The sequence below is a fragment of the Necator americanus genome, chromosome X (genome assembly GCF_031761385.1).
Source record: "Necator americanus strain Aroian chromosome X, whole genome shotgun sequence".
Classification (NCBI taxonomy): domain Eukaryota; kingdom Metazoa; phylum Nematoda; class Chromadorea; order Rhabditida; family Ancylostomatidae; genus Necator; species Necator americanus.
Genome location: NC_087376.1, coordinates 18,235,255 through 18,253,393, shown reverse-complemented (window position 1 = coordinate 18,253,393; position 18,139 = coordinate 18,235,255). Strand labels below are relative to the sequence as shown.

General features: G+C 43.3%; 4 protein-coding genes across 5 annotated transcripts; 2 read left to right on the top strand and 2 right to left on the bottom strand.

Annotated features, from left to right (window-relative positions):
* Positions 1–2,119: 2,119 nt before the first annotated feature.
* On the bottom strand, positions 2,120–2,563 carry RB195_023976 (uncharacterized protein; the record flags this gene model as incomplete). The annotated part of the gene is made up of 1 exon (XM_064211601.1): positions 2,120–2,563. One exon carries the CDS (start codon positions 2,561–2,563, stop codon positions 2,120–2,122), a length of 444 nt encoding a protein of 147 aa, XP_064067482.1.
* Positions 2,564–13,353: 10,790 nt separating this feature from the next.
* On the bottom strand, positions 13,354–13,752 carry RB195_023975 (uncharacterized protein; the record flags this gene model as incomplete). The annotated part of the gene is made up of 2 exons (XM_064211600.1): positions 13,354–13,413; positions 13,513–13,752. The coding sequence occupies 2 exons, from the start codon at positions 13,750–13,752 to the stop codon at positions 13,354–13,356; spliced, it is 300 nt and encodes a 99-aa protein (XP_064067481.1).
* A 676-nt stretch (positions 13,753–14,428) lies between these two features.
* RB195_023974 (uncharacterized protein) lies at positions 14,429–15,379 on the top strand (the record flags this gene model as incomplete). Its single annotated transcript, XM_064211599.1, has 1 exon — positions 14,429–15,379. One exon carries the CDS (start codon positions 14,429–14,431, stop codon positions 15,377–15,379), a length of 951 nt encoding a protein of 316 aa, XP_064067480.1.
* Positions 15,380–15,564: 185 nt separating this feature from the next.
* Positions 15,565–18,084, top strand: RB195_023973 (uncharacterized protein; the record flags this gene model as incomplete). 2 transcript variants are annotated; one of them, XM_064211597.1, is made up of 4 exons in its annotated part: positions 16,035–16,212; positions 16,288–16,823; positions 17,692–17,785; positions 18,005–18,084. In XM_064211597.1, the coding sequence occupies 4 exons, from the start codon at positions 16,035–16,037 to the stop codon at positions 18,082–18,084; spliced, it is 888 nt and encodes a 295-aa protein (XP_064067478.1). The 2 variants fall into 2 exon arrangements, with proteins under 2 accessions (XP_064067479.1, XP_064067478.1); XM_064211598.1 differs by lacking the exons at positions 17,692–17,785; positions 18,005–18,084 and adding an exon at positions 15,565–15,962 and having other exon boundaries at positions 16,028–16,212; positions 16,288–17,195.
* Between the last annotated feature and the right edge of the window lie 55 nt (positions 18,085–18,139).

Genomic DNA, 18,139 nt, shown 5'->3' with positions numbered 1-18,139 from the left:
TATGTGGCTAAAATGAGGTTGAGAAGAGGCCACTCAGTGGCGTCCTTTATTTTGATGTAAATTAGTAAATCAGGTGGGGCCTAAGACCTAAGTATTAGTTTTAGAGGGTCTAAGACATGTAAGCTAAAGTTACTAAGAGAAAAAAGCAAGAAAGACAGTCCAGAAATGAGGTCACTGAGTGCTCACCCAACCCCCCTCCCCCTCCCCTCCCCCCAACTACATTTTCCCCCAATACGCAAACACTACATATAGTAGCGTCCAAACGACATGAAGTTGGTGCAGTTGCCTAAGGCTGCCCGCAGAGTTCACAACCACGCTGGCGGCGCAGCCTGGTGCCTCTTCGGTTTGGTGGTTATTGAGCGCAGAGAGCGCTCATTAACCATCGAAGCGTAGAGATGTGTTGGCGGCGCTGCCCGCGCGCCTGTAAACCCTGCGGGCAGCGTAAGCGGTGGAGCGTAGTTGTTAGCAACGAGCGAAGACTCCTGCTTCCGCCGTTCATTGCTGCAGTTCGGGATGTACCCAGCTCGGTTCCAACCGCTATCTCCACCGCGCAGCTTCGAAGGCAACCGCTTGTGCAACTGCACCGTGCTTCATGTCATTTTGACCCGACTATAGTAATTGGTATATAATATCCTACTATAGTGGGATATTATATCCCAATTTTGCTTACATGGCTCGTTTTTACTGGACTTGCGGGCGTAGGCATTTTTTCCAGTCGTTTCTTTCCCTCACCATCGTCGTCCAAGGCGTTCTCAAGTTTCGTGGTTGACCAGGTCCTTCAACCGTATCCAGCTGAGCTCTCAGCTGGTCCATCCATGCAGCGAATACATCATACCATCTTGTTCCTGGCCTCCATCCAGCAGCAGAGATGGAGCCACCCTCTTAGGATATACGCTAGAGTGTATCCTAACAGGACGGTTACCATCTCTTAGGATACATTCTAGCTTTCCCTCTATCGCCGATTCTTCTCATAATGTGACCGACTTATCCATGCCTTGCATTCGATATGTATGAGGTACGACATGAGGTACGTGCCACTGCTAAGCCAAACGCTCGTACGCTATATCTGACGTCGAAGAGACATTTGTACCTACCACTTTCTGCTGCCGGCGCATCTACCTGACGCCGCGGAACACGTTCCATTGTTTTCTGACTCCACTACGTATAACTAACACCGTCGAATCCGTGTCACCTCAATTCTACTACTACTGGCGTCGTTGAAGAATCCGTTCCACTCTATCACTCCATGTCTTACTACATTCCGGCGTAGGCGCACAATCTGAGGTTGTGGAACTCGTCACACTCTACCTTTCTGCTTTTTGGCACTCACGCGCCACTTCAACATAGTGACAACATTCAACATCGCTTCGCTACTTTAAAGTGCCAACACGCTCATTTGACGTCGTGGGGCCCGTCTTACCTTGATCTCACAATATCGTGACAAACGCGTGTGATGGAGTTAGGATCTCAACTTTAACACGACAAAAAAAAGAAGTAAGAGCGAAAGTTTTTATACCTTCAGCCTGTTCAGTTTTCCACAAGAGCATGAAAAAATAGGAGCACTATAGACTTTGTATTTCGTAACAGAAAACAAAAACTCAACAAAACAAAACATAATCCACAAAGGAAGAGTTAGCAAAGAAACGAAAGAACTCTGTGTGCATGTCACGAACAAGATAAAAAATTAATAAAAATAAGGAAGAAGGCAATGATCTAATCTAATGCTGAGATCAAACTTATTACAAACTTCCACAATCACAACAAAAAAGATTGATTTTTTTTGTCGCGTTTAAATTAAGCTCTTGAGCATCATCGCAACAAAATGTTAACACGTAATTGTTATATCTGAATGTGTTACTTACTTAGATGCTTAGATGGTCCGTCTTCACTGGACGTGTAGGGCCCAACATCCTTTCCACTCGCATCGTTCCTTCGCCATTGTCATCCAAGATGTTCTCCATTTTCGTGAGTGACGTTGACAAGATCCTTGACCGATATCCAGCTGATCTCTCAGCTGGTCCATTCGTGCGGCGAACACATCACTCCATCTCGTTGACGGTCTGCCTCGAGGACGTTTATCATCTCTTGGGATCCACTCTAGCGATCTTCAGTTTATTTGTCATCGATTCTTCTCATAATGTAACCGACCCGTTATTCCGCTGGGTCGCGACCGGGGTATTGCTCTTAAGTCGAAGCTGCGAAGACCGGCTAGGTGTTGTGTGCTCCGGTTAAACTTCAGAAGACATCCCTCAACTACTCTGTGGGCAGTGAGTAGCTTCCTAGACGCGATGGTGGTGTCTGTCCAGGTCTCTGTTGCGTAACAGAGCGCTGGAAGAACTTTTGAGTCAAACAGATGGGCACGAAGATCTTGGTCCGTCAGTTGATCTGTAGCTTCCCTGACGGGTGCGAATGCTGCCCGTGCTGCTCTCACCCTTCTATTCACTTCTTCCCCCAAATCGTTTTCCATGTTCATAGAACGTCCGAAGTATACGTATGACGAAGTTTCAACGATTTGAGTGTCTTCAAGTTGTACTTCTCCATCCTCGCAGTAGGCGTGCTTCATGAACTGTGTCTTCTTTCGGTTTATTCGCAATCCTATTCTCTTCCTGCTTCGTTCGATTTCTTTTCCTTCGTCTCTGCTTTATTGGTATTGGAAAGAGAACGATGTCATCTGCAAAACGAAGGTTCGACAGGATTCTTCCGTTAACACGTATGCCCCTTTCTTCCCAAGCAAGTGATTTCATTATCCATTGTAATGCAGCCGTGAACAGCATCGGCGATGTAGTATCGCCTTGCCGTACCCCAACGGGTATGGTGAGAAGGCGGTGGAAGAGCTGTATAGTACTGGTGAATCGATCGTAGCGATTGGTTACAGCAATGTCCTCCACTAACCTCTATGACCCTCGACGCAGTCTGAACGTGGTCTACGCAGCTGAACTCCTAACGGAATACAGCTTGTTTCAGAGGCTGGGCTTCATCCAGCGTCCTAGATATGCGCGTGAGGATGATCTTGGTGAGTACTTTGTATAACACGCTCAGCAAGTATATTGGACGGTAGTTCCGAAGGTCCTCTTGCCCACAATTCTTATAGATGTGAAAGGTTCGCGAGGTCTTCCCCTGGTCTGGGATCCTTTATTTCTAAGACAGGACATCATGTGCGCTGCTTGAATTACATGGAGCGGATGGCCTACTGCTCGAAGAAATTCTGCTAATATAAAGCCAAGTCCGGGATCTCTGGAAGGTTTATGCTCCTGATAGCGAGTCGTACTTCCGAAGGGAAAATCCGTGGCGGGACTTCAACACTGGGAATAATCGGGGTTTAAACAGGAGTTGACGAACAGAAGAAGTTCGAGTAGAACCTTTCCGCAGTGATTTCCATTTTAAGGTGAAAAGAGGTGCGAATCTCGTCTTCGCTCAGCAAGGCTATTATCGGAATATTATATTCGCGAAGATCCCTGCAGCACTTTTTTAGACTCCTTCTTTGTGCTGCTTCTAGAATTTTCTTCTGCCTGTATTTCGAAAGATCCCCTGCAAAGTTTTTCCGCACTCAGTGTTTGCTATTAACCGATCAATATGTGGTGCATTTGGATCAAGTTTGAGCACAGATGAGCTTGAGTGAGAAATTAATCACAACATTTTACAATAATGTTAACATGAAAAGCTGCAAAAACGCTTTCCATGCCAAATAATCATGAAGGACGAGTATGAAATCATAAAATACAAATCAAGAAATCGAAATGCAAATCTACCTTTAGATACAAAAATGATTATCTGTATGGATTATGATTCTAACCATGCTAGACTCATTGTTACAGATTTGAATTACAGCAATGCTTACTATGACAAGAACCACATACTGCTCTAGATAGACAGAAATGCTGGATTAAACAGCTGTCTAAAGCAGTTAAGAAGTAATAGGTTGGTGCAAAATAATGCGCGTTAGGAACATGCTATATAATAATGCGTTTAGTCCGTGTGTGTCACGAAAATACTCCATAATGATGCAAAACTCTTCATCGATGAGATGCCGTACCATCGCCATGTACCAATAGGTAAGCACTCTACATTTTCACCACTGTCCAAAGCTATATAGCTATGTATGTTGGCTTCGATAAGGCAAGTTAGTTTCTCTCACATGTTAGTGAGAGTAAATAAACTCTTATGTATACTGTACATGAATGCTTACTTTCAAATCTGCAAAACAGTTAAGTGATTAGTCCTCCGATTATGGAGACAGGTTGAAAGTTTTCTTTTAAATTTTATTAACTAATTTATCGTTAACTAAACATTTTTTATAGTTGATAGTTATTAAATAAATCCAGAAGCGCAGTTTTTCTAAAGAAAAAGTGAAGGAATGTACAGAGGTGTTCAAGTAATCAGTAGGCTCCCTATTTAGGCATTATATGACTTCCAGAACAGCACCTGGATGGGCAGTACTGTGGAAACATAAGAGAAACAGGAAAATGTGGAAAAAGTGCAATAGATTGAAATATTTATTCATGCACTTCCTAACCATTAAACGTTTTCTAGAAATTACTTTTTCTGACGATTTTGTTCCAGGTTTTACTGATATTACCTATTTAGAAGTATTAACTATGGCTTTGGTTTCAAAGAAATGAACTCCGAAAGAAATGAGGTTCCAAAGAAATATGACAATGTTAGAGAACGCAACTTAAGCATGGCATGAAAGGAAGAATCGAATGCGAGAGTTTTTTAAACGTTTGATCTTAGCATTACATGGTTTGAAAGATGCATTGATGTCAAATCAAGTTTGATTATTCTCCAAATATAGAACTGACGCGTTTGGGATAAAACCATAAAATCTTTCGTCTATGCTTAAATTTTCAGGTAAAAAAAATTGAAGAAAGCGTTGATACAAAGAAACAACTCTAATTTAAAAAAAAAATGTCGCTACTGTTATTTCTTACTGATCGGCGAAGGCGAGCGAAGCGAACACCAAACAAAAAGCTTGAAGACTGGCTTTAGCCGGATGTTCAGGCTGGTAATAATATTATATGTCCAGGCTAGATTTCTACGAAATTTTCAAGCTGGGCAGATCTAGCGGAGACAGCTAGGAACATCAACGCTGTTTGGAGTGAGGGAAGTACCACCCAATTCACGGTACGGCTTTCGTTCCAAAGGTTTTGTTGAGGCGATATGAGCTTCGAAAGTAAGGAAGGTCGCTGAAGCCCTTCTGAAGTTGACGGCCACCTGCTGAAGACGGTCATCGAAATGATCCGCTTAAAACAACACGAGAGGTTGCCCCTGAACTAGGCGCTGACTACTCAAAAGTCGTCTGTTTGGAATCATTTAGAATGAATTGGAAAGGCGAGAAAGGTGAACAGGTGGGTGCCGCATGAACCGAGCGAGTCCATCAAGAAGCCGCCGTTTTGTGATCTGCTCAACGCCTCTGTTACGCAAGAGGAACGAATGGATCGTTCCTCTTGCGTAACAGAGGCGTTGAGCAGATCACAAAATCGTCATTTATCGTATTGTTGCGTGCAATGAGAAATGGATAATTTATGACAACAGCAAGCGTCCATCCTGAAGGATGAAGCTCCCAAGCAGTTCCCGAAGCCGAAAATGTACCCGAAGGAGACCATGGTGACTGTGTGGTGTGTTACAGGTGTAATCCACTACAGTTTCATGAAACCTAGCGAGACTACCACCGCAGAGAAGTACTTCAAAGAACTGGACGAAATACACCGAAACTGTAGCTTCCTCGCTCGGCGTTAGTAAACAGAAAGTCCCCGATTTTCTTTCACGATAATGCCCGGCTACACATTTCAAAGGTAATGCTACTGAAGTTGAACGAGTTAAGTTACGACACTCTGCCTCACCCACCATATTTGCCAGACCTTTCGCCAACCGATTATCACTTTTTCAAAATTTGAGCCGCTGCTTAAGAGGTAAGATCTTTCAAAACCAAGGTGATGCCGAAAACAACTTCCGGAAGTTCGTAGACTCCAAAAATTTGGACTTTTATGCAGCAAGAATAAACAAACTTGTATCTCGTTGGCAAAGATACGTGGACTGTAGTAATTCCTATTTCGATCGATAAAGCTGATTTTGAGGTGAGTTACAGCGTTTTGAAGTGAATGTTCAAAAACGACCATTATTTTTGAGACAACCTAATACATAAAAGATCGTACTATCCGTAAGAGATACCAAAGCATGCCTCTTCGAGCTCTGGAGATGCCACCGCATCTCCAGAGCTATAAGCAAACATGAGCTTATAAGCAAACCGGTTTGAAACGCCTCAACCTTCACCCCTATGTCGTCGCATTCCAGTTATAGCACTGGGTTTCAATACAAAGAGAAGCCATCGAATACTCGAGTGAATATAATGTATCATAAAAAACGTCATAAAAGTTCTAAAACTAGTGGATAAAAATTTAAATAAATCGCTCAAAATGCACGTAACCAGAAATTCCGATCCTTTTAAAAATTAATTTATACTCGCAAAAAAACAAACGTAAGTTCCAGTTAGAAAATTTCATGGCCAATGCGATAGCTAATGCTTACTTTAGTGAGAGAACCATTGGCAACTATGCCGTGCCAGAACATCCTACGTACACCCGTTTGTTTCTGGACACTTGAACACACATTTTATAACTCATGTGTAACGGATTCTTTCGATTTCATTACACTGTACACGAACGTCTCCAACGACTCCGCTCTGCATTCAGTTTTTGAGTTTTCAACTGAACATCAGAGCTCAATTAACCTGTATGGCATTTCCGTGGAGTAGTTGATGGTTGTTCTTAGGGAATGTCTTAAATGCACTGTCTTTAGATAGTCGGCAAATATTTTGCACAAATCAAGGTTCTTGCAATGGGACAACGGTCAACGCCAACGCTCGCCATTGCTTTCATGGTTAAAATTGAGGCACCGATTTCGGAAACAAGACCTTTGCTTTATTTCCGATGCATCGGCTACTGTTTTTCTGTCTGCTCCTCTCAAACAGAGATGGATATATGTTTCAAGGTACTGGATGAACAGTATATAAAGTCCACTCGGGGTAAGCCTAAAGCAGAATGGTTACCCTGGCTCACCGTCCAGTTGCATATCTTAAAAAGAACGCACAGAAAAAAATGGTAAAGCAAACCCAGTAATAGGAATATCCTAGTTCACTTCCGCTCTGCTCATCGCACACAATTTAAAAGCTCGAAAGTTCAAAATATGTTTCGCAGAGACACCTTCGTTTACATGTTTGTGTCTTTTCTCTTTTGAAAGAGAGGAAAGACAAAAATCCATGAAGATTCGTAGGAGAAATGCGGTCAATAACGGCTGCAGACCTATGTGGCCTATAAATGAAAGCGCACAAACCCGAAGCAAATCTAGTATGGAAAAAATATTTCTTTGTGTACCGTTTACTTTGGAGAAGGTTAGCGCTGCCATTCTGCGGTGCCTGAGAAAAGCTAACGTTGAAGAATCTGTTACTATCGTGGAATTCTACCTAGTAATCTTAAGCAAAGGTTCAAACGCAATCGCCTATATAATCGTTTTTTCACTACACCGGAGTGCAAAATATGTTTGGATAACAACGAGGGTGATTGCATGAGTTCATGTGTTGTTTATTTGATTTCCTGTCTGTAGTGTGGTAATAACTACATAGTAGAAACAGTTAGACCACTATGCATTCTAGTCAAAGAACACCTGAATGAGACAAAGAAATCATGCGACTCCACTGCATTAATGGTCATAGGGTGCGGGTCATAACGGAGAAGATTTGGAAGTTAAGGTCACGATGTTGGAGCGCGATCCTAGAATTGCGGCGTGTAAGGCTGTGAGGCTTTTTGGATTCGCTCCAATAGCCCAGAGATGAATAGCAAACAAAAATATCTCTGCATTACGCGGAAACCCGCGCCATTTTTAAGGCTGATATTTGATTGCGCTAGTCACCTCACAACAGGTATCTAGCAGCGACAGCATGGTCATCTGATCCTAAGGTACGATTTTCTCTTCTACTTGTTGCTATGAGACCCAATAGCAAACTTCGGACTTTCTTTGTTGGACGGATAGGGCGTTTGATGCAGACTCTAAAGAAAGCGGTATTGCCGAAAAGTTGGCCACTAATCAACCTCGTATTTGGGTCAATTAAACAAACCAAATATTTCAACCCTTGTGTATTTCAAATTGTGGTAACTCTGGTGAAGAAGTTTCATACCAGCCTTCATTGATCTGTTTACAGATAAATCAACTTTATAATATTATCTCACTCTGGACGATGTTCCCCGAATGCCTAAAAGCGCTCAGAAAGTACATTTACCCAATATCACGTGAGTGGCCACGAATATTTTGGGGGAGATCTCTGTCGGACTCTTCTCACATTGATTATGGTGTTCTTGTAGAATGGGCGAATTTCGATCGCTAAATCACTGTAGAACTCCAGAAGTGCCTTTATGTACTGAATATGGAAGCATAATCTTCAATGACCCATGTTGTTCGCATAACTCTGCTTCATCTGACACTCTTTCAATCCTGTTATGGATCAATCCTGTAAAAAAGCTTGTAGATGACGGAGTAAGCAGAGATCTTCTACTGATTGCGATCCTTGCATTCCGAGAGGTAACTCGTAAAAAGCCTCGCCAGAATGTTTGTAGATATCTTTTGGGAGATTCTTCAGATATTGTTCTGGCGAGACCATGTGTCGAACTATTTCTCACCGTCATGATAGCAGGTCGTACTTCGGACAGGAGAACCCCTAGAACGACAAGACCGGCGCAGCGCAGTGTAGTGCAGTTTTCGTTGAAACGATCAAGGATCAATCCCTCCCAGAGGGAGGGTTTCTGCGCTTATCATTGAAGAGTTTAATGAGAGCATTTCTTACCCCGATTATGAAATTCTCAAATTTTCATGTTATCACAAAAAAATCGATTTCTATCCTATTGCTAAATGAAAGAAAGATATCTACAGCCAGAGTTAGGGATAAAATAAGTGCAAAGCAATTGTTGAGTAAGTTGAAGTGAATTGTTGAATAATGATCCATGAATTGTTCAATAACGACGTTCACAAGATCTTTCATGCAGAGTAATTTTGTGAGATTTCTTCTATAATAATGAAAAATTGTTCCTATCTTCCACATTTTATTTTCGGAAGCAAGATGACGAGGAGTATATTTTCCCCTTTTTGGGATTATTCTCAACCAACTTTAGAGAGAATCAGGGCAATTACTGAGATCAAATATTGCAGCCGGAAGTTTCTCTTGATCCTCTTTCAAAATAAGGCAGCAGATTTTTCAACCGCGCTACCGTAATCGCGGGGAGCAAGAAAAGTGCAAATTTTTGGATTTCGGTTGTGCGTCAAAATATGTATGACTTCGAACAAAGTCTAGTAACTCAGCTCGTCCGCTATTCTCTATGAAAACTAATTCGGTTTATTTTTTATACAGGATTTTTTCTATCGCATCTCAGTTTTACTTCATATTTCTTTTCGTTCCCTTGAAAGCTAGTTGAGAAAAAGGTGGAAAATTTGCTAAAATTCCCAACTTATTCTCAATTAACTGTCGACAAAACTGAAGAACCTTTGAGGGCGATAATATAACATTTTTACAGCGAGAATCCTCCTCTACAAAACGCAGCCTCAATCACCTCTATATTTTTTTATGGCACCAAGTTATAAATGTTTATTTCAACCTAACAAAATGCTGTCAGCACAGCAGTCATTTTCAATCTGGGTCAGTGTTAATCGCTAACATCACCTTCAAATCGTGCTCTGAAGTTGATAAATGCTGTAACTATCGTAATTTAAAAAACTACCAATAAAGTGTACTTCTCAAAAGTTTTTTTTTCGTTTTTAGAAAATCAAGATTCCGACAGGGATGGATGTTTTGACCTTCAAAGAGTAAAATTGTGGATAAATATTACGAAATAGAGGAGAATCTTTTGGATACCTCTTGGGCCCTGGGAATCGAACTCTTGAATAGGCGCTGTCAATGTCAAAAGAGAAAAACTATGTTGCCCACACATTACACGCTGAGAACTTCGCCATGTCTTCAACTTATACATGTTTACACATTTACTGACACAACTCTGATCTTTACAGTGAGTATCTGTAACGTCTGTTTTATATATTTTTTTACTCATAGCAAAATATACTAATATTTGTTATGGCACTATTTATTTGTATTTGGTATATTATATTATTTTATTTGAATTCTTTTATTAGACATCTGAGTTGTTCCTTTAATTCTATTTATTCTATTCAATTTTTAATTGCTACATGAGCAGCTATATTAAAAGGAAAAAGATGAGAACGGGTCATTTTCAAGAGGACCTTTTATAGGGAGAGGTTGTTTACAGAAAGATTTTTTTCCGGGCTACACGCTTGAGCGCGCCTCTTTGCAAAGCCTTGTGAGTGAGTCGTGGTCAGAGACGTGACTCCCTGGTTGTCGGCAGCTCGTGCACCTCCACGCTAACGTATAAGCTCTGAAGTTTTCACAGAAATTGTCTTTTTGTGCCCATTTCTTCCTAATTGCTGTAAATACGGCACGGAAGATACGGCTTCGGGCGTTCTGGCGCACTATTTTCTACAAGGAGTTCGACTGGAGCGCCTTGTGCGGCGCCGCATCTTCCGGGCCGTTTTTTACGGCAATTAAGAAGAAATGGGCGGAATCATCCCTTTTCCATAATCTACTATCCCGTATAAGAATACTCTACCTGAAATTCATACCACTCCAGATTCGTGGGGTGATGCCTTTAATCCGAGTATAGCAATGAGACTTGAGACTTGAACTGTGATAAGAGGGTGGACTACGTCTGTCATCCACGTGAAACAATGCTAATTGCAAATGGGAAGGAGTCGAAATCAAAAAGCTTTCAAAGTCCAAAAGCCTGCGAAATTTACGTCTAATGATAACCTCTTCGGTGCCCTCCACACGACGATTTCCACTTCAGGCGTAAAGAAGAGGATTTTTGAAAATGCGTATTCCCACGGATGGTTTCTGTTGGCATGATGAACTCGGAAACCATGTCTTTTAACCTTCCCGTTCCACTGTAGCCACTCTCAATGTGAGCTTCCTCAAGTGTTCTTCTTTAACCAACTTTGAACCAACCAGCGTTGAAATTACCGACGATCTCCGACGACCTTGTATAAGGTACAGTCTTCTCTGTAGAACTTCTTTAGGTGCATAGAGAACTTCGACTTCTTCTAGCTCGATGATGGAATGTAGACGCCGAAGACAACTAAAGCTGGTGTTGAAAAAAATCCACAAATTTTTGATCGGGGTCGCAAGTTGTTCGAAAGAGTCGACATTTCTTGTCATACCCGTGTTGACGAGGACACCAACTCCTGTACTGTCGCATATTCCTAAGAAGAGTTCTCCAGTTTCGGGTACGGACACGAGGTATCCGCAAAAATCGGCTGACCGCTGCTAACTTGCCTTTAGCTCCGTCTGCGTCTTCGGGTAATTACGGCTTCCGCTACACCAGCTAGACAGCATCCACGGCCGCATTGCATTACCTAGACTCCGCCTCCCTAGTGCCCTCGAAGCAACATCACGTGCGATGTTCGCGTCGCGATGGGGCGGTGGAAACGGCGAATTTGGAAGCGAGAGAAGTAAAAAACGAGTCGATATGACAAGTTCTGATATACCAGTACGGTAAAGTGAGTGCGTATTACAGGAAATTAGGGAAAAAAGTAAGTGCTTCTAACTAATTTAAATATATGTTATCAGACGCATACCTAATCTTAAGTATAGCGTCTAGGTAGAGACGAAACGATCCACTCTTTCAATTTTAGCCTTTATCTTTTTTTAGTGACGTTCTAGAGAGGGACAGATTGAGTGATAAGAGTGATATGCGTGTGAATCGCATTGACCTCATTTCACAAACTCCACACAGATAAAGACTATAACAAAAACATGTTGCATAAAAAATACTAACATGCATATATTTCCACACGTCCCATGATTTCAAGCATTCTACGCCCTATCTGTTCTATATAAACTCGCAGCGCAAAGGTATGTGTTCGTCAAAAACATTTCAACGAGTTGAATGTTCAACTTGCAATTGTAACAACTGTATGGACGGCGACTTTATGTCTTTGCTACTTTGTATACATTCTTTAAGCTTCTTTCTACACTGCACTTCTTTATCGCTTCATTTCTATCTATTCTCGCCGGACATAGCATGCCAGCTTCACGCTAGATAAGCAAAAAAAAATGTCTAGAAAGCGAAAAAAAAAGTGAAAAAAGAAGACACCGAACATTGGAACATTTCTTTTCAAAGCATCCTTTGTATTTCCAGAGATGAATGCGTGGTCTCCACCTCACGGAACAAATAAAAATAACTGGTAGTAAACATTTCTACTCACATTTCTAAAGGACATTTCACTTATGTGAACTTTTTTAACAACTCTACTTAATCTATGGTTTCAAATAATTTTTATCATCAAGCAATTTCCTTTTTTGTTCGTTTCAGAAAACGCATTGTAAGAGCCGTGAGCGCTGCGACATTGACGGAAAGGTGTGAGCGAGGCGTCAGCGAGACGTGGTATAACAGAAGCGATCAGGATACTGTAACGGTCGTGATGCTGCCAGGAGTCACGCGGTGCAGTTATTAACGCAAATTAGCTTCCTGAATATGCGGCGGCACATCACGCTGGTACCTCTTGACCTCTCTCCGCAGTTTCATATACGGCATTCAGTGAATGGTGTCGTGCACTTGCGGTGGCTAGTCAATGTGTCAAGTCAGTGTTTTTATTCCTTCCAGACAAGTCTGGTACAAATTTATCGACCCCGGAGCAGGGTCAAGAGTATAGTTCGGAAAAATTTCTTCTAAAAACGACACTCCCCCTCGCAGACCCTTCCAAAAACGACCCCCTCATCTCGTTCCTACCAGTACAGCTGCCCACACAGCAATCAAAATTTGGGTATAATAACAAGAATTCAAAAAACAAATGAACGTCTAATAAATAAATTAAAATAATACGATGTAATAAACAAATAATAAATTATTTTAAAGAATAGTAATGCTACAAGTAAAACAAAATACATATTGTAATACAGCGATATTAATGGAATAAATGATAACTAGAGGTTATATGTTCATGTTAATTATATGTTCAAGATGCCGGGTGACGTGCGTCAGATGGAAGAAGATCAAGAAAAATAATCGAGGTAGAAAAGAATTCAACCTCTCGATGGACCGATCTAAACAAGGTTAGAATACTGTGTTTGATTTTCTGTAGAATTTCTGTAATAAGGTGTGTTCCAGGAAGCTCGTATGGAGATGTGGAACAGTGCAGTGAGAAGACAACAGAGGAAGATGTTTACGGGGATTTACATATATGATGAATTTAATAAATGGTTTTAATTTCCTCGATAGACTGCTCGAGTAGTTCTTGATGTCTCTAGACTTCGCAGTCACGATTCCTTTGCTGTTTCACAGCGTTTCGTTTCACAGCCCAAGTCTGAGCAGAAATAATGATAATAGCAGAAATCATTTTGAAACGAATTTCAAAAAGCTCACAAATAAACTGAAAAAAAATGTTTGCAAAAAAAACCCTTACCACTAGCGCGATGAGCGTTATCAAAGCGAAGAATCCGAGTACTGCGAAAAGAATAGTAGAGGATCGATCAGAGGGTGCAGCTGTCGTCGTCGTCGTCGTCTTAGGTTGAGATGTGAGCCATGCATTTCTCAACTTTTTCTTCTTTGCCAGCCACTCCGCTGAAGGTTTTGGTTCGGAGTTAAATTCTTTAAAACGCATGAAGCTCTCCTCAGGAGTAAGGGCGGAAATATCCTGGTACATCTGTAAATACTGCAATTAGTGTATAAATAGATCCAATAAATGATTATCATTAGGCGCGAAGATTAAAAGACGTGTCAAGACAATAAAGAAAGACTAACTAGGAGGCAGTCAGATTGTCGAAGATGCTACCGGTAGGCCGCGACCCATTGCACATTGGCTACTCACCAAAAATATCCTTCAGGTATATTTGCTCCACGGATCTCCCTCACTAGAGAGATCACAGCCGGTTAGTCGCGAGGCTACGTGGCGCGTCCCCGGGTGGCGGATAGGGGGCTAATCGCGAACCAAAAGCGACCTTGTGCTTGCCCAGAGACGCAGGTGGATTCAGGGGATGGACTCCCTGTTTCTGCTGAGCCAGGACTGACTCATGACATCCTTGCATCCCGCACGTCAGTCCGGCCAAAAGCCTGCAATCAAGCGACTGGGAGGTGCAAGGGAGGCGGTTTGCAGTCGCCTCCAACAAATAAGCTACACATGTCCACTCCGGGAGAACGGAAGTTCTCCCAGAAACTCATGGGACTAGAGGCTTGCAACCTGCCCGTGGGTTTTAAAAGTTTATGCAAAACACAGTAATAGAAAAGAATATCCTGATTCCGGAGGAAAGCCTGGTACGGTAGAGCCAGGTAGGACGGGGTTGCAGGAGTCATGTAGGCTACCAAAACTGAAAAGGACTAGGATGGCGATCTGTACTTACAACGCACGTACGCTTGCATCGGAAGCGGCCATCGAAGATCTGATGATGCAAGCCAAGAAGATCAAGAACGACGTCATCGGACTGACCGAGACGAGACGACGTCACCCTCTCAACGCCGTATATGGGACTGGAGAAGAACTGTTCTTAAGAACATGCGACAGTAGAGGTGTTGGTGGAGTTGGCATCCTCGTCAACACGAGAACGGCAAAGAACATCGACACTTTCGAACAACTTACGACCCGAATCGGACGTCTGCGGATGAGAAGATGTGGTCCAACACCAGCTTTGACTACCTTCGTCGCTTACGCTCCAACATCAAGCTACGAAGAAGTCGAAGCTTTCTATATGGGCCTGGAGAAGTTCTACCAAGAAGATCATGCCTTCTGCAAGGTCATAATTGGCGATTTCAACGCCAACGTTGGCCCAAGAAGAACGCCGGAGGAACTTCACATCGGGACCCACGGCCTGCAATGGGAAGACCAGGGGGAGAGGCTCTCCGAGTTCATCATAACGACTAAGACCATCCATAGGTACTCGCAATTCCAGAAGTCCTCCTCTCTACGCTGGACGTGGGAGTCACCCGGTGGAGGGTACCGTAATGAAATAGACCACATCATTGTCAATAAAGGGTTCTGCCTGACGGACGTCGCTGTTGTACTAAAGTTCAATACAGGATCGGACCATCGCCTCCTCCGAGGAAGATTTTCCTTCACAAGAAGGGCAGAGAAAGCCACCAAGTTCAGAGGGAGAAATCCCAGGACTATCATCAACTGGGATCTCTTCGCTACGTTAGCCGGCTTTTGGGAAGGTTCCGCAATGGACAACATCGGCGAGGAATATGACCGGCTCGTTGAACACTTTCACGGCTGCGCGAAGAAGGCTAAGAGTTTCAAAACCACCAAGAGACCCCTGTCTCTTGAACTCTTGAGTTGATGCGCCAGCGTGGAGCAGCAGGAGTCGCAGGGAACCAAGAACTCACGTCCGAGCTCGCAAGGCTTTGCAGAGAGGCGATAAAGGAAGACCTTAAAGAGAGAAGAGCAGAAGTGCTGGCTGAAGCTGCGGAGGCGAGAAAAAGCACCCACTATGCCCCTTGAGATTTCGCCAGTCGCAATACAAAGATGACTGCTCTCCGGAACCCAGAGGGAACAGCCATTGCATCGAGAAGGGGGATGGAGAAAATCATCTACGACTTCCACTCTGATCTCTTCGACAGCCATCTCCACTTGCCTCCTCACCATCTGAGGGAAGACGGACAAGTCATTCCAGAGGTTCTCCCGTCCGAAATACGACATGCTATCATGTCGGTAAGAAATCGTACGGCACCCGGTCCCGACAGAATAAGACCAGAACACCTGAAGAGCCTTCCGCCAGTACTCATCAACACCCTGGCAAGGCTCTTTACACGTTATCTGTCGGAATGCAAGGTTCCTAAACAGTGGAAGACCAGCAAGACCGTGTTGTTGTATAAAAAGGGAGATCCACATGACATCAGCAACTACCGTCCAATCTGCCTAATGTCCGTCATCTACAAGCTCTTTACGAGAGTGATCCTTAATAGGATTGAAAAAGTCTTGGATGAAGGACAGCCATGCGAGCAAGCAGGGTTTCGAAAAGGATTCAGCACATTGACCACATTCACACTGTTTCGAAACTCATCGAGGTATCACGAGAGTACAAGGTGCCGCTCTGTCTTACCTTCATCGACTTGAAGAAGGCCTTCGACTCAGTTGAGACGGAAGCGGTCATGACAATCTCAGTACATAAAGGTACTTCGAGAATTGCACAGCAACTTCATGACCGGAATTTCGCCATTCTACAATAGTATCATCATTGACGTGAAGAGAGGGGTTCGACAGGGTGGTACAATCTCACCCAAAACATTCACAGCCACCCTCGAGAACGCAATGCGAAATTGGAATGGGACGACATGGGAGTGAAGGTTGATGGTCGGCAGCTGCACCATTTGCGCTTTGCTGATGAGATCGTACTGATAGCACCTAGCATCAGCCAAGCGGAACGAATGCTGACCGAATTCGACGAAACATGTGGATGCATCGGTCTTCAACTGAATCTACAAAAGGCGATGTTCATGCGGAACGGATGGGTCTCGGATGTCCCATTCACGCTCAACGGAGCGAACATATCCGAATGCACCAGCTACGTTTATCTGGGTCGGGAACTGAACATGATGAACGACCTAGCCCCCGAGCTGGGTAGGAGGAGACGAGCGGTTTGGGGAGCGTACAAGAGCATCGAGGATGTAGTGAAGAAGACCAGGAACACCCGGCTCCGTGCTCACCTCCTCAACACCACCGTACTTCTTGCTTTGACCTATGCTTCGGAAACCTGGGCATTTCGCAGGCAGGAAGAAAACGCGGTGAGCGTCATTGAACGCGCGATTGAGAGAGTGATTCTAGGAGTATCCCGTTTCACGCAAGTGAGGGACGGGATTCGAAGTTCTTTCCTACGTCAGCGATCGAAGATTAGAGACACCGCCGCGTTCGCAAAGGAATGTGGAATAAGGTGGGCCGGGCACGTGATGCGCTTTAAGGACAACCGTTGGACCAGAGCCGTGAGCGACTGGGTTCGCCGCGATATTAAGCGCACTACAGGAAGACCGCAGACCCGATTGTCAGATTTCTTCACGAAGTCCTTCAAAGAAAACCATGATGCTCTTTTTGTCCCACGCGAAAGGAGGAACCACTGGGCGACTCTGGCACGTGATCGGGACAAATGGAAGAATTACTAGCTCCCGCTCGACCAGTTCCAAGATCAACGGTAGTCAAGGTCAAGGTCAAGGCGAGTTACACAACATGTGAATGTGCATCCATAGACTTTTGTACGTTCCTCATGATCATCATAGACGGTTATAGGGCCGATGTAGTACAGTCCTATATTCTCAAACGACCGTGCCTTCGTTATTCTCCTTGATGGAAGATCGGCCAGTTCTGGGTACCTATAGGGTAGATTATTAATTTTTTGACAGGTGACACAAGACCGCATGCATTTCTTCACTTGCTCTCGAAGCCGAGGATGTCCAGTATTGTTGTGGGACTTCGGCTATTGTATATCCTGTTATCCTGTATCCTGTACTGTTGTGATACGGTCCGTGTGCTTCGGGAATAATAAGACGACACAGTTCCGTATTCGGAACAATAAGGATGGTTTTTTTTATTGTTTAAATTGGATTTATTAAGACGTGCGTATGGTCTGAATACGTGGTTTTCCTATTCTTTCAAATTCAGTTTCTTCGACAACTGTCTCTTGTACTGAGAATTGAGATGTACCTGCTGGTCATTTCTGACGAGCATGCTATGTGCTTCGAGTATGTCAGTGGCGGTGAGTTGTTGATCCTCTACTTGTCGAACTAGGCAGGGTAAAGAATTTTAAACGGGCTTTTTAAACGAGATGTAATGCTTCTCAGAAATTTTATCACGTAGGGTAAGATTAGCACTAGGGCATGAGCTCAATTCCACTATCTTTGGTGCAAAAAGAAGGAAGCTTATACTTCCGTGGCGCCATCACACATATGCTGAATATGACCAGTAAATATTCCAGCTTTATTTTATACCTCTAATGCTGATTCGAACGAAAGGAAACACTACAACTTAACGAAGAAATTCTGTGGAAAAAAATAGTATGAAGGTGAAATTTCGAGCAGTAACATTTAGAGTGGACAGTTTTGAAGCAGAA